The 24936-nt window shown below is 43.5% G+C and overlaps 1 protein-coding gene across 6 annotated transcripts in view; it reads left to right on the top strand.

The window, feature by feature from the left end:
• The window catches only part of LOC110502576 (zinc transporter 6), an 82831-nt gene that overhangs the window by 47368 nt on the left and 10527 nt on the right, over positions 1–24936 (top strand). For 5 of the 6 annotated variants that reach the window (XM_021580718.2, XM_021580716.2, XM_021580719.2 and 2 more), the window contains 4 exons: positions 9775–9855; positions 10868–10903; positions 11634–11728; positions 18678–18726. In XM_021580718.2, the coding sequence (XP_021436393.1) occupies positions 9775–9855; positions 10868–10903; positions 11634–11728; positions 18678–18726 (261 nt within the window). Of the gene's footprint in view, positions 1–9774; positions 9856–10867; positions 10904–11633; positions 11729–18677; positions 18727–18982; positions 19475–24936 lie in introns of those variants that run through there. The other variant, XM_021580722.2, reaches the window with a different exon arrangement.

Genomic DNA, 24936 nt, shown 5'->3' with positions numbered 1-24936 from the left:
GATACTAGACACATTAAGGAAGCCATAGAAAAGGGAATCTTGTTGATATCCCATTCACTGCTCAATAGGGAAGCATAGGAAGGGACTCTTATTTAGAAACCGCTGCGTTCCTGATTGGATTTTTCTCATTCTTTTACCTGCAATATCAGTTATGTTATACTCACAGACACTATCTTTACAGTTTTGGAAACTTTAGAGTGTTTTCTATTATGTCAATTATATGCATATTCTATTTTCTGGTCCTGAAAAATAGCCTGTTTACTTTGGGAACGTTATTTTTCCAAAAATAAAAAAAGATTCAACAAGTTAAGCAATGGCTTTTTTCTGGACACTCTTCCGTAAAGCCCAGTTCTGTGGAGTGTGCGGCTTAAAGTGGTCCTATGGACAGACACTCCAATCTCTGCTGTGGAGCTTTGCAGCTACTTCAGGGTTATCTTTGGTCTCTTTGTTGCCTCTCTGATTATGCGTTCCTTGCCTGGTCCGTGAGTTTTGGTGAACTGCCCTCTCTTGTCAGGTTTGTTGTGGTGCCATATCCTTTCCATTTTTTAATCATGGATTTAATGGTGCTCCGTGGGATGTTCAAAGTTTCAGATATATTTTTATAACCCAACCCTGATCTGTACTTCTCCACAACTTTGTCCCTGACCTGTTTGGAGAGCTCCTTGGTCTTCGTAGTGCCACTTGCTTGTTGTTGCCCCTTGCTTAGTGGTGTTGCAGACTCAGGGACCTTTCAGAACATGTGTGTGTACCTACCTACCTCCCTCCCTCCACCGGGGCCTCCCACAGGTTGGGAAACGCGCAGTATTAAATAGAACCATGACTACATGTAACTCTCTGCCACCCCAGGTAACTCAAGCTAGCAATAAAAAACAGCTTAAAAAAAGAGATAAAAGAAAAACTTACTGCACAAGGGGGAGGGTGAAGGGACACAGACATTTTATATCAATCATATTCAATCAATCAAATTCATTTATAAAGTTATTTTTACATCAGCAGATGTCACAAAGTGTTTATACAGAAATCCAGCCTAAAACCCCAAACAGCAGGCAGCGTTGAAGCACAGTGGCTAGGAAAAACTCCCTAGAAAGGCAGGAACCTAGGAAGAAATGTAGAGAGGAACCATGCTCTGAGGGGTGGCCAGTCCTCTTTTGGCTGTGCCGGGTGGAGATTTTAAGAGTACATTGCCATTAAGGCCAGATTGTTCTTCAAGATGTTCATAGATTCCCAGCAGGGTCAAATAATAATCACAGTGGTTGTAGAGGGTGTAACAGGTCAGCACCTCAGGAGTAAATGTCAGCTGACTTTTCATAGCCGATCATTCAGAGGTCAAGACAGTAGGTGTGGTAGAGAGAGGGAGAGTCAAACAACAGGTCTGGGACAAGGTAGCATGTCCGGTGAACAGGTCAGGGTTCCATAGCCGAAGGCAGAACAGTTTGAAACTGGAGCAGTAGCACAAACAGGTGGACTGGGGACAGCCAGGAGTCATCAGGCCAGGTAGTCCTATGGCATGGTCCTAGGGCTCAGGTCCTCCATTAGGGGAGGAAGATGGGGTGAGATAATTAGAGGAAGCATACTTCACACAGGACACTAGATAAGACAGGAGAATTACACCAGATATAACAGATTGACCCTAGCCCCCCGGTACATAGACTGTAGCAGAATAGATACTGGAGGCGGAGACAGAGGTGCGCCATCAACAGACCACCAACTTACTACCCTGAGACAAGGCTGAGTATAGCCCACAAAGATCTCCTCCACCGCACAAGCCAGAGGGGGCGCAAAACCAGAAAGGAAGATCACGTCAGTGACTCAACCCACTCAAGTGACGCACCCCTCCTAGGGACGGCATGGAAGAGAACGAGTAAGCCAGTGACTCAGAGGCAGAGAATCCAAGTGGAGAGAGGGGAGCCGGCCAGGCAGAGACAGCAAGGGCGGATTGTCCTTGCCATTTACCTTCATACCCCTGGGCCAGACTACTCAATCATAGGACCTACTGAAGAGATCTCGAGACCGAGTCTGTCTCTCTCACATTGATAGACAGACCATTCCATAAAAATTCAGCTCTGTAGGAGAAAGCACTGCCTCCAGCTGTTTGCTTAGAAATTCTAGGGACAATAAGGAGGCCTGCGTCTTGTGAATGTGTCGGTATGTAAGCCAAGACCAAATCGGAAAGATGGATAGGAGCAAGTCCATGTAATGCTCTGTAGGTTAGCAGTAAAACCTTTAAATCAGCCCTGACCTTAACAGGATGCTGGTGTAGAGAGGCTTGCACTGGAGTAATATGATAAAATAGTATTGTTCTAGTGAAGATTCTAGCAACCGTGATTATCACTAACGGAAGTTTATTTTGTGCTTTATTCGGGTAGCCGGAGAGTAGAGCATTGAAGTAATTGAATCTAGAAGTGACAAAAGGATTGATGGACTTCTTTGCATCATTTTTGGACAAAGAGTTTCTGATTTTTCAGAAATCAGAAACGAAAATGTAAAATAACTGGCCTTGAAATGTTCCTGATATGTTCGTCAAAAGAGAGATCGGGGTCCAGAGTAACGCTGAGATCCGTCAGTTTTATTTGAGACGACTGTACAACCGTCAAGATTAATTGTCAGATCCAATAGCAGATCTCTTTGTACTTGGGACCTAGAACTAACATCTCTGTTTTGTCCAAGTTTAAAAGTAAAACATTTGCAGCCATCCACTTCCTTATATCTAAAATACAGGTTTCCAGTGTAGGCCATTTTGGGGCTTCACCATGTTTTATTGAAATGTACAGCTCTGTGTCGTCCACATAGCAGTGAAAGTTGATTTTCTGAAAATTTCCGAATGACATCACTATGAGGTAGAATATTTAGTGAAAACAATTGTGGTCCTAAAACAGAACCTTGAGGAACACTGAAACGTACAATTAATTTGTCAGAGGACAAACCATCCATGGACACTGACTGATATCTCTCCAACAGATAACTAAACCAGGCAAGAACTTGTCCGTGTAGACCAAATAGGGTTTCCAATCTCTCCAAAAGAATGTGGGGATCGATGGTGTAAAACGCTGCACTAAGGACTAGGAGCATAAGGACAGATGCAGAGTCTTGGTCTGACGCCATTAAAAAGGTAATTTACCACCTTCACGGGTGCAGTCTCAGTACTATGATAGGGTCTAAAACCAGACTGAAGCATTTCGTATACATTATTTGTCTTCTGGAAGGCAGTGAGTTGATACATAATTGAAATTGAATTCTATATAGGCTAGAGGTCGACCGATTACTCGGAATGGCCGATTAATTAGGGTCGATTTCAAGTTTACATAACAATTGGAAATCGGTATTTTTGGACACCGATTATTTTATTTTTTATTTCATCTTTATTTAACTAGGCAAGTCGGTTAAGAACACATTCTTATTTTCAATGACGGCCTAGGAATGGTGGGTTAAGTGCCTTGTTCAGGGGCAGAACGACCGATTTTTACCTTGTCAGCTCGGGGATTCAATCTTGCAACTTTACAGTTAACTAGTCCAACTCTCTAACCAACTGATTACATTGCACTCCACAAGGAGCCTGCCTGTTACGCGAATGCAGTAAGCCAAGGTAAGTTGCTAGCTAGCATTAAACTTATCTTATAAAAAAACAATCAATCAATCATAATCACTAGTTAACTACACATGGTTGATGATATTACTAGTTTATCTAGCATGTTCTGCGTTGCATATAATCAATGCGGTGCGTATTCGTGAAAAGACTGTCGTTGTTCCAATGTGTACCTAACAATAAACATCAATGCCGTACTTAAAATCAATACACAACTATTTATTTTTAAACCTGCAAATTTAGCTAAAAGAAATCCAGGTTAGCAGGCAATATTAATCAGGTGAAATTGTCACTTCTCTGGCGTTCATTGCACGCAGTCAGTGTATATGCAACAGTTTGGCCCGCCTAATTTGCCAGAATTTTACATAATTATGACATAACATTGAAGGTTGTGCAATGTAACTGGAATATATAGACTTATGGATGCCACCATGGGTGCCACCAATACGGTTCCGTATTTCACTGAAAGACTAAATGTTTTGTTTTTCGAAATGATAGTTTCCAGATTCGACCATATTAATGACCTAAGGCTCGTATTTCTGTGTTATTATGTTATAATTAAGTCTATGATTTGATAGACCAGTCTGACTGAGCGGTGGTAGGCACCAGCAGGCTCGTAAGCATTCATTCAAACAGCACTTTCGTGCATTTTGCCAGCAGCTTGTCGCTGTGCTTCAAGCATTGCGCTGTTTATGACAAGCCTATCAACTCCCGAGATTAGGCTTGTGTAACCGATGGGAAATGGCTAGCTAGTTAACGGGGTGCGCGCTAATAGCGTTTCAAACGTCACTCGCTCTGAGACTTGGAGTGGTTGTTCCCCTTGCTCTGCATGGGAACGCTGCTTCTAGGGTGGCTGTTGTCGATGTGTTCCTGGTTCGAGACCAGGTAGGAGCGAGGAGAGGGACGGAAGCAATACTGTTACACTGGCAATACTAAAGTGCCTATAAGGACATTCTATAGTCACAGGTTAATGAAATACAAATGGTATAGAGAGAAATAGTCCTATAATAACTACAACCTAAAACTTCTTACCTGGGAATATTGAAGACTCATGTTAAAAGGAACCACCAGCTTTCATATGTTCTCATGTTCTGAGCAAGGAACTTAAACGTTAGCTTTCTTACATGGCACATATTGCACTTTTACTTTCTTCTCCAACACTTTGTTTTTGCATTATTTAAACCAAATTGAACATGTTTCATTATTTATTTGAGGCTAAATTGATTTGATTGATGTATTATATTAAGTTAAAATAAAAGTGTTAATTCAGTATTGTTGTAATTGTCATTATTACAAATACATTTTAAAAAATCGGCCGATGTAATCGGCATCGACTTTTTTTGGTCCTTCAATAATCGGTATTGGCGTTGAAAAATCATATTCGGTCAACCTGTAATATAGGCCAATAGTTTTTTACATTATCCGGGTCAAGGTTTGGCTTTTTCAAGAGAGGCTTTATTAGTGAGTTTGGTTTCCAGAGGTTATGGAGACATTTATTATGTTCAACATAGGAGCACCAAGCACAGGAAGGAGCTCTTTCAGTTGTTTAGTTGGAATAGGGTTTGGTAAGCATCTAGAAGGTTTAGAGGCCATGACTATTTTCGTGAATGTGTCGAGATGCATGATTAAAAAAACTTGAGTGTCTCCATTAATCCTAGGTCCTGGCAGTTCTGTGTAGACTCAGGATAACTGAGCTTTGCATATATATGCAGATTCAAAGAGGAGTCCGTAATTTGCTTTCTAACGATCATGATCTTTTCATTGAAGAAGTGAATGAATTCATCACTGCTGAAGTGAAAGCCATCTTCTCTTGGGGAATGCTGCTTTTTAGTTAGCTTTGCTACAGTATCAAAAATAAATGTTGGGTTGTTCTTATTCTCCTTAATTAAGTTGGAAAAATAAACTGGTTGAACAGCAGTGAGGGCGCTTCGGTATTGCACAGTACTGTCTTTCCCTAGACAGTGCCATTTCCGTAAAAATGTTCTGGAAGATTGCTTCAGGGCTTTGGTATTTTCCGTATACCATGGAGCTAATTTCTTATGACAAATGTTTTTTGTTTTTAAAGGTGTGACTGCATCTTCAGTATTACGCAAGGTTAAATTTAGATCCTCAGTTAGTTGGTTAACAGATTGCTCCGACGTCCTTGGGTAGGTGGAGGGAGTCTGGAAGGGCATCTAGGAATCTTTGGGTTGTCTGAGAATTTATAGCATGGCTGTTGATAATCTTTGGTTGGGGTCTGAGCAGATTATTTTTTGTGATTGCAAACGTAATACGATGGTGGTCCGATAGTCCAGGATTATGAGGATAAAAAAAATGTATCCAAAATATGTATTCCTCTGGACAAAACTAGATCCAGAGTATGTATGTCACAATGCGTAGGTCCGGAGACATGTTAGACAAAATCCACTGAGTCTGATGGCTGCGAAAGCCTTTTGGCGTGGGTCTGTGGACTTTTCCATGTGGATATTGAAGTCACCAAAAATTATCAGCCTTGACTACAAGGACCAATAGAAATATTCGGGAAATCAGTGAGGACCGCTGTATATGGCCCAGAAGGCCTGTAAACGGTGACTATAAAATGTGATTGAGAAGGCTGCATAGATTTCATGACTAGAAGCTCAAAAGACAGTTATTTTTTGGGTTGGTAAATTTTGTTGTTGGAAATGTTAGCAACACCTCCGCCATTGCAGGATGCATGGGGAATATGGTCACTAGTGTAACCAGGAGGAGAGGCCTCAGCATGCTTGAGCCATGTTTCAGGCCAATCACATCAAGGGGGGGGGTGTATACTACTATCTGTACTTACTGGTGGCACAGACGTTGTTTCTTCCTTTCCTACTCTTAAATTTCCTTTGCCTAACGATTGCATCTGAAGCTGGGCTAGCAAATCGGCTATCCTCACCATAAGGCAGTAGTTCTCCTGCATATTATGAGTACAGCGTCTGCAATTAGATGGCATAGCGTTAATGTTATTACTTTGCTTTTTTTGGCTTGTGGATGTTCTATAGAACCATGTCCAGATAAAGCGTCCGGGGTGAAAAAGTTCAGCGAGCAAAAACTAAGACGTTGGTTAATGTGTTAAATGCAGAGTTTTGATTAAACTGTTATTAAAAGTAAAAAATAAAACATTTGGCAGGTAACCAAGTAGCAACAAATAGCACAGCAGCACGGATACATTCCGGAAGTGTGACATATTGTAATTTGCACTATACTATGTATTAGACCTAGATATTGTGTGTACAGTCGTGGCCAAAGGTTTTGAGAATGACACAAATATACATTTTCACAAAGTTTGCTGCTTCAGTGTCTTTGGATATTTTTGTCAGATGTTACTATGGAATCCTGAAGTATAATTACAAGCATTTCATACGTCAAAGGCTTTTATTGACAATTACATGAAGTTGATGCAAAGAGTCAATATTTGCAGTGTTGACCCTTCTTTTTCAAGACCTCTGCAATCCGCCCTGGCATGCTGTCAATTAACTTCTGGGCAACATCCCGACTGATGGCAGCTTATTCTTGCATAATCAGTGCTTGGAGTTAGTCAGAATTTGTGGGTTTTTGTTTGTCCACCCGCCTCTTGAGGATTGACCACAAGTTCTCAATGGGATTAAGGCCTGGGGAGTTTCCTGACCATGGACCCAAAATATGGATTTTTTGTTCCCCGAGCCACTTAGTTATCACTTTTGCCTTATGGCAAGGTGCTCCATCATACTGGAAAAGGCATTGTTCGTTACTGTTCCTGGATGGTTGGGAGAAGTTGCTCTTAGAGGATGTGTTGGTACCATTCTTTATTCATGGCTGTGTTCTTAGGCAAAATTGTGAGGGAGCCCACTCCTTTGGCTGAGATGCAACCCCACACATGAATGGTCTCAGGATGATTTACTGTTGGCATGACACAGGACTGATGGTAGTGCTCACCTTGTCTTCTCTGGACAAGCTTTTTTCCGGATGCCCCAAACAATCAGAAAGGGGATTCATCAGAGAAAATTACTTTACCCCAGTCCTCAGCAGTCCAATCCCTGTACCTTTTGCAGAATATCAGTCTGTCCCTGATGTTTTTCCTGGAGAGAAGGGGCTTCTTTGCTGCCCTTCTTGACACCAGGCCATCCTCCAAAAGTCTTCGCCTCACTGTGTGTGCAGATGCACTCACACCTGCCTGCTGCCATTCCTGAGCAAGCTCTGTACTGGTGGTGCTGCGATCCCGCAGCTGAATCAACTTTATTAGAAGGTCCTGGCGCTTGTTGGACTTTCTTGGGCGCCCTGAAGCCTTCTTCACAACAATTGAACCGCTCTCCTTGAAGTTCTTGATGATTCGATAAATGGTTGATTTAGGTGCAATCTTACTGGCAGCAATATCCTTCCCTGTGAAGCCCTTTTTGTGCAAAGCAATGATGACGGCACGTGTTTCCTTGCAGGTAACCGTGGTTGACAGAGGAAGAACAATAATTCCAAGCACCACCCTCATTTTGAAGCTTCCAGGCTGTTGTTTGAACTCAATCAGCATGACAGAATGATCTCCAGCCTTGTCCTCGTCAACACTCACACCTGTGTTAACGAGAGAATCACTGACATGATGTCAGCTGGTCCTTTTGTGGCAGGGCTGAAATGCAGTGGAAATGTTTTTTGGGGGATTCGGTTCATTTGCATGGCAAAGAGGGACTTTGCAATTCCTCTGATCACTCTTCATAACATTCTGTAGTATATGCAAATTGCCGTCATACAGCAGACTTGAAAATGTATATTTGTGTCATTCTCAAAACTTTTGGCCACGACTGTATGTATTGATATGTAGGCTGTGTGAAGTTTTAAATGTATGTATTTCAGTCCTTAACTAATAATGTCCGGTACTATGTTTCATGTGGACCCCATGAAGAGTAGCTGATGCTTTTGCAATGTGGATCCTAATAAATACCAAAGCATATTTAGAACTTGTATTATTCAAAAACATTCAAAACCATCATACCGTCAATAATGTGAAAAATATTGTGATATGATATTTTGGCCATATCGCCCAGCCCTAGCAGCCATGTACAGCTGTCTTGCCAAATAAATAGGCCTATCCAGGCCCGCTTCAAGCATGGAAAATCATGCCACTTGCTCATGAGTTCAGCAACACGTTGTGAAATGGCACAATACAATTCTGTGAATCAAATTTGACCAACGTAATCAATTAAGCAATGCCACCCTACCATAGAAACGCTTCCATTATATACAGTTGATTTTACAGAAACTGAAACCAATAGGCTATCAAGATAACCATAATAGCATCTGCAGTAACCAAGTGTTCCAGCCACACTCTTCCTATGAACCAGTTGCTATAAAGTAACATTTTTGGATAGAACCTGCGGCTGGGGTAGGATTCTAAGCTAACCTGGGCTGGCTCCTCTGTTCCAAGATCATCAGGGACAGTTGGAGGCGGCTTTGGAGCCATTATCCTGGCTGCGCTTGTGGAAGGGTGGGTAGGCTCTCAACAAGGAGTTAGCTGGAGCTCGGCAGCGGCCTTGGTGGTTTGATGCTGCTGCTCATCACTCCTTCTCCTTTGTTTGGGTACTTTGGCAAAGCAAATTTCTGATATTCGTCTTGCCAGATTAGCTGGTTCGAGCTAGCTAAATAGGCTAAGGCTAATAACAGTAACACGTTTTACAGCTAGCTAAGCGTGAAGCAGCTTCAATAGTTAACTTGACCGCGCCCTTATAAATCTAAATCAAATATTACAGGCGTTTTCACGTTATTCACTTAGCCTGCCACCGAGATGAGAGATAAGAAGCGTTTTTTCATGGAGTCCTACCTAACCGCCCAGTGGCTTTCCGTAGCCCCCCTACACACACCACGGCACGTCCTGTCCATTGTGCTGACACAGCGCAGAGGAGATGCAGATTTTTTTTGCGCCTACCTGTCACTCATTTGAAAGTTTTTGCTATTTTTATAAAGGGACATAAAACTAAACTGAGGGGGCTGTGCCACCTTTAGCCCCCTCGTGGAGCGGGGCCCAATGGTCATACGATTAACAAACTATCTGTTGATAAGCAATTGCTTGTTATGGTTATGGCTTGGGTTAGGTTTAGAATAAGGGTAAAAGTTCAGTTTAGGGGTAGGATAAGGGTTAAGGCTACGGTTGGTAGATAGTTAGTGTTTAGACCGTATACAGATGGATAATCCAAATAAAGTGTTACTGTGTGTTCCTCCAGGTTTGAGCGGCTGGAGGTCCTAGCTGTGTTTTCCTCCACGGTGCTGGTGCAGCTGGGAGCTCTGTTCATCCTGAAGGAGAGGTGGGTGGAACCAGGGTTTACCCCTGTTTGTGACAGGGGATGGAGTGGGGTGGGGGACTGGGGCTTCTGAATATTTCAGCTGTGGGAATGTCTCCTCCTGCCTGTGCCCACACCTAGGCCCAAGCGCCCAGAGCCAGGGTTTATCCAGCGGTCACGGCTCAGGCAGGGAAGGGGTGAGGAGGGGAGTGAGTACTGCCAACTAGTACATCAACCATGTGTGTGTGTGTGTGTGTGTGCAGTGTGGCTCTTAATTCCAATAGCATAGAGCGTAAGAGCGAGAGAGAAAGAAAGACTGAGTGGGGTTATATGAGGAGAAGATGTATGTTTGTGTTGATGAGTGTAGGACATATTTCAGAGCTGTGGTCATGTTTGCTCCTGCATATGTCCACACCTTAGCCTGAAGCACCCATTATAGAAGACATGGTTTATCTGAAGGTCACATTTCTGGAAGGGGAGGGGAGAGATGATGATGTTACACCGTCGCACAAGCATGTGTGTAACAAGGCTCCCGCTATTCAGAGAGAAACGGAGGGGGAGGGGAGGGCAAGATGAGAGAATACATACTGTGTATTTGTGGTAAATGTATGGTAAATATAGACTGGCTGCATGCCTTCTTGCCTCCATGAATACTGGACACAGGTTTTGATCGTCCACCTTAAAAGGGTCAGGTTGATGTTGTTGTCATGTTTACATGTCGGAATTTATCCTGTTGAAATATGCAAGAACACTTCTGTATAGCCTTGAGGGGTGTTTCTGATGGCTGTTGTCACGGTGAGTGGTACTCGTGTCACTATCAGACTTAATCAGCCATTTAGCTCCCAGCGTGTCCTGGCCATCTATTATATCACTCTGCTTTAACACATCAGCACAGGCAACAGTTTTTCCCAGTCAGGTCACGTGGTACCTTTTTTATTTTTATTTTTTTTTACATTTTTTGTTTGTTTATTTACTTGTCCCATATTGCCCCATGTTTCTGTGTGACAGTTTTTCTTCCCTTCTGTTATTTTGCCAGTCTGGAGAGATTCGTGGAGCAGCCGGAGGTGCACACGTAAGTAGGCCCCGGTCCAAACACGCACGCCCACGCACCCCTGTTCCACACACACACTCCAGGGAGAACATCAGCCCAAACAAACATCACAGCTGGGTCTGGGTCCAGATAGAATTAGCCTACCATTCCTCTCATCCCTCTAAACTGAACGCAGTGGGATTTTCAGCTAATCAGGTTGCTGACCCTCGCTGCAGCTGCACCATCCTGGATCGCCATTATGAAACAGATTAGTAGTTTGATGAAAACACGCCCGATTTAAACCCGTCTTCGTTGACGAGATTACCTTTTCAAAGCAGTGGAACATTGGAGATGTAATGTTGGGTGTAATGCAGGGCAATATCACTAAAACAACAGATTATTATCACTGCTGGGCAGCAGGTGCCAGCCAGGCAAGATGCCACATGTTCTAGGTAACAGAACACTTAATCTAGTGGAGAACATCCATTTACACTGCAGCACCAACTGAATTCATCCAGCATTAAAATCGGCCTCTATTTTGATGTTTATGTGGAGGGTTGTGTTTTGGAAACGTTTACATGTGTTTGTTTTCCATTATGATTCACTTATTTCACTTTATTGTGAAAGTGTCATGTATTCCAAATGTAATTTTAGCAATAATATTGAAGTCAACGGAGACTACTGTACAAGCCATGGAGAGTATGTGCTGTGTTTGACATGTGTTACAAGTATGCATCTATGTTGTACTGATAATGGTCTTCTGTGTGTGTAGGGGTCGTCTGTTGGTGGGGACCTTTGTAGCACTGTTCTTCAACCTGTTAACTCTGCTCTCTGTGAAGAACAAGCCCTTTGTCTATGTCTCAGAAGGTAGGTCAACTCTGACTCTCCTCACCTCTCACTGCCTAGTATGTCTGAGGTTATAATAAACTGCTATACTAACTTACTGTGTGTAAAAAGAGGTTGACAATATTAGTGTCAATAATAATTTATGCCAACTATAATGCATCATTATTGTGGTTCATTCTGGGATACTATCAGGTTTTTGGCTGTTTTTGTTAGTAATGGATTTCACATGGTCATTGATAATCAATTATAGCTGTAGTACATGCCAGTCCTAGTACCATGGTGCCTCCTCACTTTCCCTGGTTCTGCTGTATGTGGCTCTGCCTGCTGCAGTTTGGCTGTTATTCCCTGAGCTGCCAGCAGAGGGCCTGGCGCTGCATGATGCCTGTGGCTGCAGTACTCCACTAAGCAGGGCCCAAGCTGTCATGGCTCACTGTTTGTTTGTAAATCCTCATTGACACAGTTATGGACTCTTGGACAATCCAGACCCCAGACTAGTTGACCCTCTAAATCTGTCTGCCTGAAATCCAATGCGACTTTTAATTTTATACACCGTGTACACACAGCCCTGGGCACGTCATTTGCACTGTCTCTACTCTAGCCCAAGATTGAACCAAGTAGTCAGAGAAAAAGTTTGCTAGGAGAGATGGGAGGGATGCAGTAAGGCGAGAGAAAGAGATGAGAATGGCCATAGAAGAGAGCCAGAATGAATGAATGGAGGGAGACGGGAGGAAAACACAATACCTGGAGATCACTCAGTCAGCATAGAAATCTGACCTTCCTGTTTTTGTTTGTTTGTTTTGAGCCCAATGTTTACGACACAAGCAAAACGTTGTCTTTGTCCCCTTCGCCTATGGTTTGTGCTGTATTAGTGTCAGTTCCGATTTGCCCAATGTTTTTGATTGGTCCAGATGTGGTCCATTTGATCCATGGCCTCTTAGAGACTATATAGCTTTGCTCTTATGTAATTAAGGGCTTTAATTGAGCAGTATGCTCGATTAGGAGCACTACGACTGTCTTGCCTTCCTCCTTTGCCTTTCATTGGAATGACTTAATCTGCTCGAGGAACATTATTAGGACTCGAGACAAGACTTATATCATGGACGGCTTGTCTTCTCTGTCAGCCTGTCTGTCACCCAGTCACGTGGCACAGAGAAGAGCTCTGAATGGCTCTGGTTGTTCCTCTCCCCACCAATCCTCTCCTTGGTTTGGAAGGACTTCTTCCTGTGTTTTGGCCCTTAGCAGGTTGTATTGAGTAACAGTGATGTAGTGCACAATGACTGAAGGTTTTCATGTTAGTATGCACATTTAGATGGTGCTGTTTGATTGATGAGTTGTGGTGAAGCTGTACATTGGATACATTTTGTCTGGGTCATTCACTTTACCCCACACTCAAATTAACAAGGCTAAATGAACAGGCTAACTTCATTTAACATCTCATTGCCAGGAGTGCATTAGTCAGGCTAAAGGCACACCGCGCACGCACACACAGTGAGTTCAAAATGGTATTATATAAGCATGTTCCAGACGGCAGAGCCCTGAGGCAGCCAGACAGGCTGCCATATCATAAATAAGTCACTCTGCTAAAATGGTTCATTCATGGAGTAGGCCCAGCAAAATTGCCCTTCCTGTGGCTTTACTCAACACAAGTCCCCAGAATGGGGGGTGGGTTTCATGTGTTACTCTGACTGTTTTTGTACACTAAGATGGTTTGCATTATGATTATAAATCATTGTTTTTATCCATAATGATTAGTCATTATTCAAATGAACATGTATAGACTTAAACACCTTTATAATGCTGTAACGGAAATGGGGCTATGGACAGTAAACTTGACAGAGGATTACTTATCTGTTGGTTAGCAAGCAGACTTTCTAGGACTATTCCTGTCTCCATCACAAGCACCTCATTCTCATATCCTTAAGAAGCGGTACATGATACTAGGGTTGGGGTATTTTATGATTGCATCATCTATAGAACTTTTCAACTGTCAAATCAATAACACATTTCTACTCTACATAACCAAAGTATATGGACACCTGCTCATCAAACATCTCATTCCAAAATCATGAGCATTAATATTGTGTTAGTCCTCCTTTTTCTGCTATAATATCCTTCACTCTTCTGGGAAGTCTTTCCACTAGATGTTGGAACATTGCTGCGGGGACTTGCTTCCAATCAGCCACAAGAACATTAGTGAGGTCGGGCACTGATGTTGGGCGATTAATGTTCCAATTCATCCCAAAGGTGTTCGATGGGGTTGAGGTTAGGGCTCTTTGCAGGCCAGTCAAGTTCTTCCACACTGATTTTGACAAACCATTTCTGTGTGGACCTCGCATTGTCATGCTGAAACAGCAAAAAACTGTTGCCTCTAAAAAAAGAAGCACAGAATGGTCTAGAATGTCATTGTATGCTGTAGCATTAAGATTTCCCTTCACTGGAACTAAGGGGCCTGAACCATGACAGCCCCAGACCATTATTCTTCATCCACCAAACTTTACAGTTGGCACTATGCATTGGTGCAGGTAGTGTTCTCCTGGCATCCACCAACCCAGATTTGTCCATCAGATTACCAAATGGTGAAGCATGATTCATCACTCCAGACGCTTGGCGCATGGGGATAGGCTTGTATGCATCTGTTCGGCCATAGAAACCATTTCCTGAAGCTCCTGACGAACAGTTCTTGTGCTGACGTTGCTTCAAGAGGCAGATTGAAACTCGGTAGTGAGTGTTGCAACCAAGGACAGATGATTGTTACGCTACGCGGAAAAAATCTGAATCCACTAATTTCAAGTGGTGTCCACATACTTTTGGGGGTCATTGGAAAAAAAAAATTCCCCCCCAATTTATGGCCGTGGTCGAGGGAAAGTCCTTATGACATTAAAAGCAACTCGGAGTATGAACAATGTTTGACAGCCATCACTGATGGTGACGACATTGTGATGTCACAAACAATGGTTTAGCATATTTGAATTTGACTGCAACTCCTGATGAAACTGAGTATTTTTGTCTGTAATAAAGCCCTATTGTGGGGAAAAACTCATTCTGATTGGCCTATGCCCTCATAGGCCCACCCATGGCTGCGCACCTGCCCAGTCATGTGAAATCCATGGATTAGGGCCAAATTAATTTATTTCAGTTGACTGGTTTCCTTATGTGAACTGTAACTCAGTAAAACTGTTGAAATTGTTGCATTTCTATTTTTGTTCAGTAGAGTGTAGAAAGAGCAGAGAGCACCAAAGCAGAGCAAAACGTCAGATAATGCCTAACATGTTTTATTTCATCCTCTCCAATGTCAAATTATCATGGGCCTTTTGCAGCAGACACTCTGGTTTATTGTTTAAAATCTTAATTTCCCTTGATCTCCCCAATCTCCAATCGATTTTAATGTGACTTGTTGGCCTAGGCATAGCCTACTCTTTCATGATCAACCATCTCACACCTGTCTATATAAGGTCCCACAGTTGACAGTGCATTTCAGAGCAAAAACCAAGCCTTGAGGTCAAATGAATTGTCAGTAGAGATCCGAGACAGGGTTGTGTCGAGGCACAGATCTGGGGATTGCCTGCAGCATTGAAGGTCACCAAGAAACAAATCAAATGTTATTTGTCACATGCGCCGAAGGTGTAGACCTTACCGTGAAATGCTTACTTACAAGCCCTTAACCAACAATGCAGTTCAAGAAAGAGTTAAGAAAATATTTACTAAATAAACTAATGTAAAAAATAATAATAATTGGGAATCAAATCAAAAAGTAGCACAAGAAAATTCCATAACAACGATAAGGCTATATACATGGGATACCGGTACCAACTCAATGTACAGGTTATTCGAGGTAATTTGTAAAGTGACTGTGTAATATGACTATCAGTGTGAAAACAGGATTGGGGGAGTCCATGTAAATAGTGCGGGTGGCCATTTGATTAATTGTTCAGTAGTGTTATGGCTTGGGAATAGAAGTTGTTAAGGAGCCTTTTGTTCCTAGACTTGGCGCTCCGGTACCGCTTGCCGTGCGGTGCCTAGCTTGGTCCCAGTGATGTACTGGGACGCACCTACTACCCTCTGTAGCGCCTTATGGTCAGATGCCGAGCAGTTTCCATACCAGGCGGTGATGCAACGGGTCAGGATGCTCTCAATGGTGCAGCTGTTGAAATTTTTTAGTATTTGGGGACCTATGACAAATCTTTTCAGTCTCCTGAGGGAGAAAAGGTGTTGTCATGCCCTCTTCACAACTGTCTTGGTGTGTTTGGACCATGATAGTTTGTTGGTGATGTGGACACCAAGGAACTTGAGGCTCTCGACCCGCTCCACTTCGATGTTAATGGGGGCGTGTTCGGCCCTCCTTTTCTTGTAGTCCACGATCAGCTCCTTTGTCTTGCTCACATTGAGGGAGAGATTGTTGTCCTGGCTCCACACTGCCAGGTCTCTGACCTCCCTATAAGCTGTCTCGTCGTTGTCGGTGATCAGGCCTACCACTGTTGTCGTCAGCAAACTTAATGATGGTGTTGGAGTCGTGTTTGGCCATGCAATCGTGGGTGAACAGGGAGTACAGGATGGACCCAAGTGTTGAGGATCAGCTTGGCAGATGTGTTGTTGTCTACCCTTACCACCTGGGGGCGGCCCGTCAGGAAGTCCAGGATCCAGTTGCAGAGGGAAGTGTTTACTCCCAGGGTTATTGGCTTAGTGATGAGCTTTGTGGGCACTATGGTGTTGAATGCTGAGATGTAGTCAGTGAACACAGTGACCTCCATAATTTTTAGTTTTGAACTGTCAAGACCTTTTCTAGAGCTGGCCGCCCAGCTAAACTGAGCAATGGGCGAGAAGGGCCTTGGCCAGGGAGGTGACTCTCAGACCATGAGAAACAAGATTCTCTGGTTTGATGTAACCAAGATTGAACTCTTTGGCCTGAATGCAAAGCGTCACGTCTGGAGGAAACCTGCCACCATCCCTACGGTGAAGCATGGTGGTGGAAGCATCATGCTGTGGGGATGCTTTTCAGCAGCAGGGACTTGGAGACTTTTCCGGATCAAGGGAAAGCGGAATGGAGCAAAGTACAGAAAGATCCTTGATGAAAACCTACTTCAGAGTGCTCAGGACCTCAGACTGGGGCAAAGGTTCATCTTCCAACAGGACAATGACCCTAAGCACACAGCCAAGACACCGCAGGAGTGGCTTCGGGACACGTCTCTGAATGTCCTTGAGTGACCCAGCCAGAGCCCGGACTTGAACCAGATCTAACATCTCTGGAGAGACCTGAAAATAGCTGTGCAGCGACTCTCCCCATCCATCCTGACAGCGCTTGAGAGGATCTGCAGCGAAGATTGGGGGAAACTCCCCAAATACAGGTGTGCCAAGCTTGTACGATAGTGTCATACCCAAGAAGACTAGGCTGTAATCGCTGCCAAAGGTGCTTCAACAAAGTACTGAGTAAGGGTCTGAATACTTATGTAAATGTGATATTTCAGTAAAAAATGATGGGGTATTGTGTGTAGATTAATGGGGGGGGGGGGGGCTATTTAATCCGTTTTAGAATAAGGCTGTAACGTAACAAAATGTGGAAAAAGTCAAGGTGTCAACAACAATCAGATAAAAAAGTATTATTTATCCTATAATATCACTTATAACACTTGAATGAACATTGGCTTCGGCAAAAAACCTAATAGGCCCATTATCCTTAAGGCCTTTTGCGTGTCGAACTGTAAAAATCCTAAATCTATAAACCGATAAAGCAAATTATTATTTATAACATTCTTTATAGCCTAACACATGAAAACAAATGAACAGTCGCTTAAAACAGGCCTATTTGGATATGCCTTTTTCCTATCGTAAATCCTAAATACAAGCCTGCGAGTTATAAAATACATTAGTTAAGTTGTGTAAACAAAATGCGAAACGACCTAAATTAGTTTAAAAAAATATATTTTCAAGGTTTTGACGGAACATTTTTGCCTATCACATAGGCTATGTCTTTCGAATAAGATGCATCTGGATTTGAATATAATAGGCTATATTTAAAAGTTTTTTTTTTTTACCATGTTTTAGGCCTACCGAATATCATAGCCACGGGAACTAAGGGTGCTGAGGATGCTGCAGTTGGGAAAAAATATTATTTAAAAAAATGACTTGGTGTACTAGGCCTTTTATTACTCCTGTATGAGCAGAGAACAATACTCACCAGCAGAGAGGAGGGGAAAAAAGCAATAGCTTTGGATTACACATTTGCAACTTATCAATTTCTTAACATTTTGTGTTTTGTGTTTTTGCGTATGTACATGATTTATCAGTACAAATGAATTAGAGCATAAGACTATGTCCTGTCCCCTTTGCCACACCAGAGTCTCTTTCAGAGAATATTGTCGTACAGAATCTGGACCAAACATTTAGCTTTGCTTTGCAAATTTGGATGTTCTGTGTCCCGTTATCTCAGAGTCAGGGAGAGACATGTTCAAGGAGAGCAAACACGCAAACACGCATACACAAACACCCCAAAACTCCTAGTGTGGTCAGGCTTATGTGGAGGAGTGAAAATTGGATTTGGGGAAGGCTTTTTTTGTAGTCTCTCCCAATGCCTCTCTCACTTATCTGCCTAAACCACAGTAAACTAGCCAATATGAGCTGAGAGGTTTGCTCTGTAGCCATTTGTGTTTAAACGTCACAGATGGCAGTGGGATACTCTAAAATCATATATGTGCCCTCCCCTGGTCAGTCGTCTGTGATTGTAACCCATCCTGTGGGGTGGACAGCTGAGGACACACTCTGCTTGCTGATCAAATGGCACTCGGGCTCCTGTTACTGCCACAACAATGGCCACTGTGGAGGAAGATATATGGGAACAGACTGCAGATAAGGGCTGCTAGAGTGATGCTCTCTCACTGTGTTGATGTGTGTAATTCTGACCCCTGTCTTCTGTCTTCTCTCTCTTTTTTTCCTCCATCCCTCACTCTCTCCCCCCTCCCCACCATCCTCCCAACAGCTGCCAGCACCAGTTGGCTCCAGGAGCATGTCGCAGACCTGAGTCGAAGGTAAGATCCTCTTTCAATGAGTCATCCTGCTGTATTGATCCTCCTTGTTTTCCCCCTGTAGTCCAGAAGTGGACAGTTTCCCTCCCAAGCATCCCTCAGGAAATGTATGCACCACAGTGTATGTGTGTAATGTGATTAGCAGTCTGTCCCAATCAAACTGAGGCTAAAGGGTAAATAGACACACAAAACTACCCTACGCCTTGACCCTTTTCTCCCCTTTTTCTCCAGATGAAGTCCTGCGACTAGTGAGGTCCGGTCACCCGACAACCTGTCCGCTCAACCCTATCCCCTTCTCCATACTATCTCTGGAGACATTCCCACTTCCCTCAACTCATCCCTGACCACTGGCTGCATCCCCTGACTACAAAATGGCCCGAATCGATCCCTTCCTAAACAAACACTTGACTCCTGACGTCAAACTACAGACCTTCTTTATTTTCTTTCCAAAACACTTGAGCGTACTGTCTCTGACCAACTCTCTTGCTATCTTTCTCAGAATGATCTTCTTGACCCTAACCAGTCAGGCTTCAAGACGTGTCCCTCAACCGAGACTGCTCTTCTCTGTGTTACGGAGGCTCTCCGCACTGCCAAAGCTGACTCTCTCTCCTCTGTTCTCATCCTCCTACATCTATCCGCTGCCTTCGACACCTTAAACCGTCAGATCCTCCTCTTCACTCTCTCAGGGCTGGGCGTCTCAGGCTCTGCACCCTCTTGGATTGCATCGTACCTGGCAGGCCATTCCTACCAGGTGACGTGGAAACTATCTGTGTCTGCACCACGTGCTCTCACTATTGGTGTCCCCCAAGGCTCAGTTCTAGGCCCTCTCTATACACCAAGTCACTTGGCTCTGTCATCCTCAGATGGTCTCTGCTATCATTTCTATTTGGATGACACTCAACTACTCTTCTCCTTCCCCGTTCTGACACCCAGGTGGCGACACGCATCTCTGCGTGCCTGGCATATTTCTCCGCTTGGATGTCGGCCCACCACCTCGAGCACAACAACACGGAGCTGCACTTCCTCCCGTAGAATGCCTGCCCGCTTCAAGACCTCTCCATCACGGTTGACAACTCCACGGTGTCCCCCTCCCATAGTACAAAGAACCTTGGACAACACTGTTGTTCTCTGCAAACATCAAAGCAGTGACTCACTCCTGCAGGTTCATGCTCTACAACATTCGTAGATTACGATCCTACCTCACACAGTAAGCGGTGCAGGTCCAAATCCAGGCACTTGTTATCTCCTGTCTGGACTACTGCATATCGCTGTTGGCTGGGCTCTCCGCTTGTGCCACCAAACCCCTGCAACTTATCCAGAACGCTGCAGCCTGCCTGATGTTTAAGCTCTCTCATGTCACCCCACTTCTCCACACACTCCACTGCCTTCCAGTCGAAGCTCGCATCCACTACAAGCCTGCATCCACTACAAGCTCGCATCCACTACAACTTTCCTACGGAACAGCAAGAGGGACTACCCCTTCCTACCTTCAGGCTATACTCAAACCCTACACCCCAACCCAAGCACTCAATTCCGCCACCTTTGGTCTCTTGGCTCTCCCAACCCTACGAGAGGGCAGACCCACAGCCCAGTCCAAGCTCTTCTCTGTCCTGGCATCCCAATGGTGGGACCAGCTTCCCCCTGAAGCTAGGAGAGCAGGGTTCCTGCCCATCTTCTGAAAACATCTAAAACCCTACTTCTTCAAATAGTTAAAAAAAAATAATCCCACAGCATCCGTCTTGCACCCCCTTCCATGAACTAACACTCGCACTTGTCTCCCCCCCTTTACTAGCGCTGACTTTGCTGATAGCTACTTTATTGAGGCAAAATGTGCTTACTATGAATGTGATATATGGGTGTCCGTCCCACTTAGCTGTCTTAAGATGAATGTACTCTGTAAGTCGCTCTGGATAAGAGCATCTGCTAAATGACTAAAACATTTCAAAATGTATGTCAAATATGACATGGGGTGTAGTATTTTTTTCAGCAAGATGTTAGGGAGTGGCTTTTTCAGGGAAACATATTGGCTTAATCGATTGAGCTTCTTGGAATTATTGTAAGGTATCTGGACAGCAAGGGCCGGTCTCATGTCATTTCCAATAGATGACAATGACCCCCTCTGGCGAAACCTGCCTGTAGAGGTCAGATGTGAAACTCTTATCTTCCTTTTCAACCTTCTCCGTATAGTGCTGTGTGCCCTTGCCCTGGGGTTAAGACCTGATGGATACTCTCAGGTCAGCCACTTCCTGGCCCTCACCCCTGGAGACCCTGTGCAGGGCTGGGGAGAGGCTTGACAATGAAACTCCACCCCTCTTCCCTCATATAGTAGCTTCCAGAATGATGAATCGCCTCATTTGTTTTGTCTGAATAATGGATGTTAGTGGGTTTTGTTTCAGTCCAGAGTGTTGAGATCACTTTGCACCTCTACTTTCTCTGCTGGTGCCCCGGTCTGGATTATGCCACTCAGGAAGTGGAATATGACAAAAGGCCGAGTCATGTTTGGAGTTGGAGGACTCATTGAAAAAGAACCCTCCCTTACCTCCTAATGGGTTATGTGAATGAGCTGCTGAGGGTCATGTTAAAACAAGCCTCTAACTCATTGCAGGTCCAGCTATATTTTGCTTTCCATTATGCAGGCGTTCCCTCATAGCTATAACACCCTGATCTGAAATAATATACCAGTAGCACTCTATGAAACAAAACTAGACCTAAATAAGATGGATTCTCATCTATTCTAAAACCCCAAATATTATTGAAGTGGCTTTCTGTCGCATTCCATCCTGAATAGTAAAAGGCACGTACAATCCCACCCACTCTCCAGGTTACCTAGGGCAAAAGCACCTAATATACATTTTAACAAATTTATTGAAAATTAAATTACAGAAATATATAATTTACATAACTATCCACACCCCTGAATCAATACATGTTAGAATCACCTTTGGCAGCAATTACAGCTGTGAGTCTTTCTGGGTAAGTCTGTAAGAGCTTTGCACACCTGTATTGTACATTATTTGTACATTCTTTTTAAAATTCTTAAAGCTCTGTCAAGGTGGTTGTTGTTAGCATCTAGACAGCCATTTTCAGGTCTTGCCATAGATTTTCAAGCCGATTTGAAGTCAAAACTGTAATTAGGCCACTTATGAACATTCATTGGAAAGAAACTCCAGTATCTATTTGGCCTTGTGTTTTAGGTTATTGTCCTGCTGAAAGGTGAATTTCTATCCCACTGTCTGTTGGAAAGCAGACGGAACCAGGTTTTCCTCTAGGATTTTGCCTGTGCTTATAGCTCTATTCTGTTTATTTTTATCCTAAAAAAAATCCCTAGTTTTTGCAGATGACAAGTATACCCAAAACATGATGCAGCCACCACCAAGCTTTAAAATATGAAGAGTGGTACTAAGTGATATGTTGTTAGATTTTCCCTAAACATAACACTTTGTATTCAGGACATGAAAGTACATTTATTTTCCAAATGTTTTGCAGTTTTACTTTAGCATACTATTGCAAACAGGATGCATTGAATATTTTTATTCTGTACAGGCTTCTTTCTTTGCACACTGTCATTTAGGTTAGAATTGTGGAACTACAATGTTGTTGATCCATCCTCAGTTTTCTCCTCTCACAGCCATTGAACTCTGTAACTGTTTTAAAGTCACCATTGGCTTCATGGTGAAATCTCTGAGCGGTTTTCCTTCCTCTCCAACAAGTGAGTTAGGAAGGATTTGAGGAGTTTCTCCCATTCTTCTCTGCAGAACCTCTCAAGCTCTGTCAGGTTGGATCGGGAGTGTCGCTGAAAAGTTATTTTCAGGGCTCTCCAGAGATGTTCGATCAGGTTCAAGTTAAGGCTCTGGTCAAGCCACCTAAGGACATTCCGAGACTTGTCCCGAAGCCACTCCTATGTTGTCTTGTCTGTGTGCTTAGGGTCGTTATTCTGTTGGAAGGTGAACCTTCGCCCCAGTCTGAGGTCCTGAGTGGTCTGGAGCAGGTTTTCATCAAGGATCTCTGTACTTTGCTCCGTTCATCTTTCCCTCAATCCTGACTAGTCTCCCAGTCCCTGCCACTGAAAAACATGTCGACACCATGATGCTCCCTCCACCATGCTTCACCATAGGTATGGTGCCAGGTGTCTTCCAGACGTGACGCTTGGCGTTCAGACCAAAGAGTTTAATCTTGGTTTCATCAGACCAGATAATCTCATTTCTCATACAGTGCCTTGCGAAAGTATTCGGCCCCCTTGAACTTTGCGACCTTTTGCCACATTTCAGGCTTCAAACATAAAGATATAAAACTGTATTTTTTTGTGAAGAATCAACAACAAGTGGGACACAATCATGAAGTGGAATGACATTTATTGGATATTTCAAACTGTTTTAACAAATCAAAAACTGAAAAATTGGGCGTGCAAAATTATTCAGCCCCCTTAAGTTAATACTTTGTAGCGCCACCTTTTGCTGCGATTACAGCTGTAAGTCGCTTGGGGTATGTCTCTATCAGTTTTGCACATCGAGAGACTGACATTTTTTCCCATTCCTCCTTGCAAAACAGCTCGAGCTCAGTGAGGTTGGATGGAGAACATTTGTGAACAGCAGTTTTCAGTTCTTTCCACAGATTCTCGATTGGATTCAGGTCTGGACTTTGACTTGGCCATTCTAACACCTGGATATGTTTATTTTTGAACCATTCCATTGTAGATTTTGCTTTATGTTTTGGATCATTGTCTTGTTGGAAGACAAATCTCCGTCCCAGTCTCAGGTCTTTTGCAGACTCCATCAGGTTTTCTTCCAGAACGGTCCTGTATTTGGCTCCATCCATCTTCCCATCAATTTTAACCATCTTCCCTGTCCCTGCTGAAGAAAAGCAGGCCCAAACCATGATGCTGCCACCACCATGTTTGACAGTGGGAATGGTGTGTTCAGCTGTGTTGCTTTTACGCCAAACATAACGTTTTGCATTGTTGCCAAAAAGTTCAATTTTGGTTTCATCGGACCAGAGCACCTTCTTCCACATGTTTGGTGTGTCTCCCAGGTGGCTTGTGGCAAACTTTAAACGACACTTTTTATGGATATCTTTAAGAAATGTCTTTCTTCTTGCCACTCTTCCATAAAGGCCAGATTTGTGCAATATACGACTGATTGTTGTCCTATGGACAGAGTCTCCCACCTCAGCTGTAGATCTCTGCAGTTCATCCAGAGTGATCATGGGCCTCTTGGCTGCATCTCTGATCAGTCTTCTCCTTGTATGAGCTGAAAGTTTAGAGGGACGGCCAGGTCTTGGTAGATTTGCAGTGGTCTGATACTCCTTCCATTTCAATATTATCGCTTGCACAGTGCTCCTTGGGATGTTTAAAGCTTGGGAAATCTTTTTGTATCCAAATCCGGCTTTAAACTTCTTCACAACAGTATCTCGGACCTGCCTGGTGTGTTCCTTGTTCTTCGTGATGCTCTCTGCGCTTTTAACGGACCTCTGAGACTATCACAGTGCAGGTGCATTTATACGGAGACTTGATTACACACAGGTGGATTGTATTTATCATCATTAGTCATTTAGGTCAACATTGGATCATTCAGAGATCCTCACTGAACTTCTGGAGAGAGTTTGCTGCACTGAAAGTAAAGGGGCTGAATAATTTTGCACGCCCAATTTTTCAGTTTTTGATTTGTTAAAAAAGTTTGAAATATCCAATAAATGTCGTTCCACTTCATGATTGTGTCCCACTTGTTGTTGATTCTTCACAAAAAAATACAGTTTTATATCTTTATGTTTGAAGCCTGAAATGTGGCAAAAGGTCGCAAAGTTCAAGGGGGCCGAATACTTTCGCAAGGCACTGTAGTATGAGTCCTTTAGGTGTCTTTTGGCAAGAGGGCTGTCATGTGCCTTTTACTGAGGAGTGGTTTTTGTCTGGCCACTGTACTATAAAGGCCTGATTGGTGGAGTGCTGCAGAGATGGTTGTCCTTCTGGAAGGTTCTCACATCTCCACAGAGGAACACCGGAGCTCTGTCAGAGTGACCATTGGGTTCTTGGTCATCTCCCTGACCAAGGCCCTTCTCCCCCGATTGCTCAGTTTGGCTAGGCGGCCAGATCTAGGGAGAGGCTTGGTTGTTCCAAACGTCTTCCATTTAAGAATGATGGAGGGTTCTGTGTTTTTGGGCACCTTCAATGCTGCACACATATTTTGGTACCTTTCCCCAGATCTTTGCCTTGACAAAATC

Source organism: Oncorhynchus mykiss, chromosome 23 (assembly GCF_013265735.2).
Source record: "Oncorhynchus mykiss isolate Arlee chromosome 23, USDA_OmykA_1.1, whole genome shotgun sequence".
In the NCBI taxonomy this organism is placed as follows: domain Eukaryota; kingdom Metazoa; phylum Chordata; class Actinopteri; order Salmoniformes; family Salmonidae; genus Oncorhynchus; species Oncorhynchus mykiss.
Note: the sequence above shows the minus strand (reverse complement) of the source record. Positions and strands in the feature narration are given on the sequence as shown.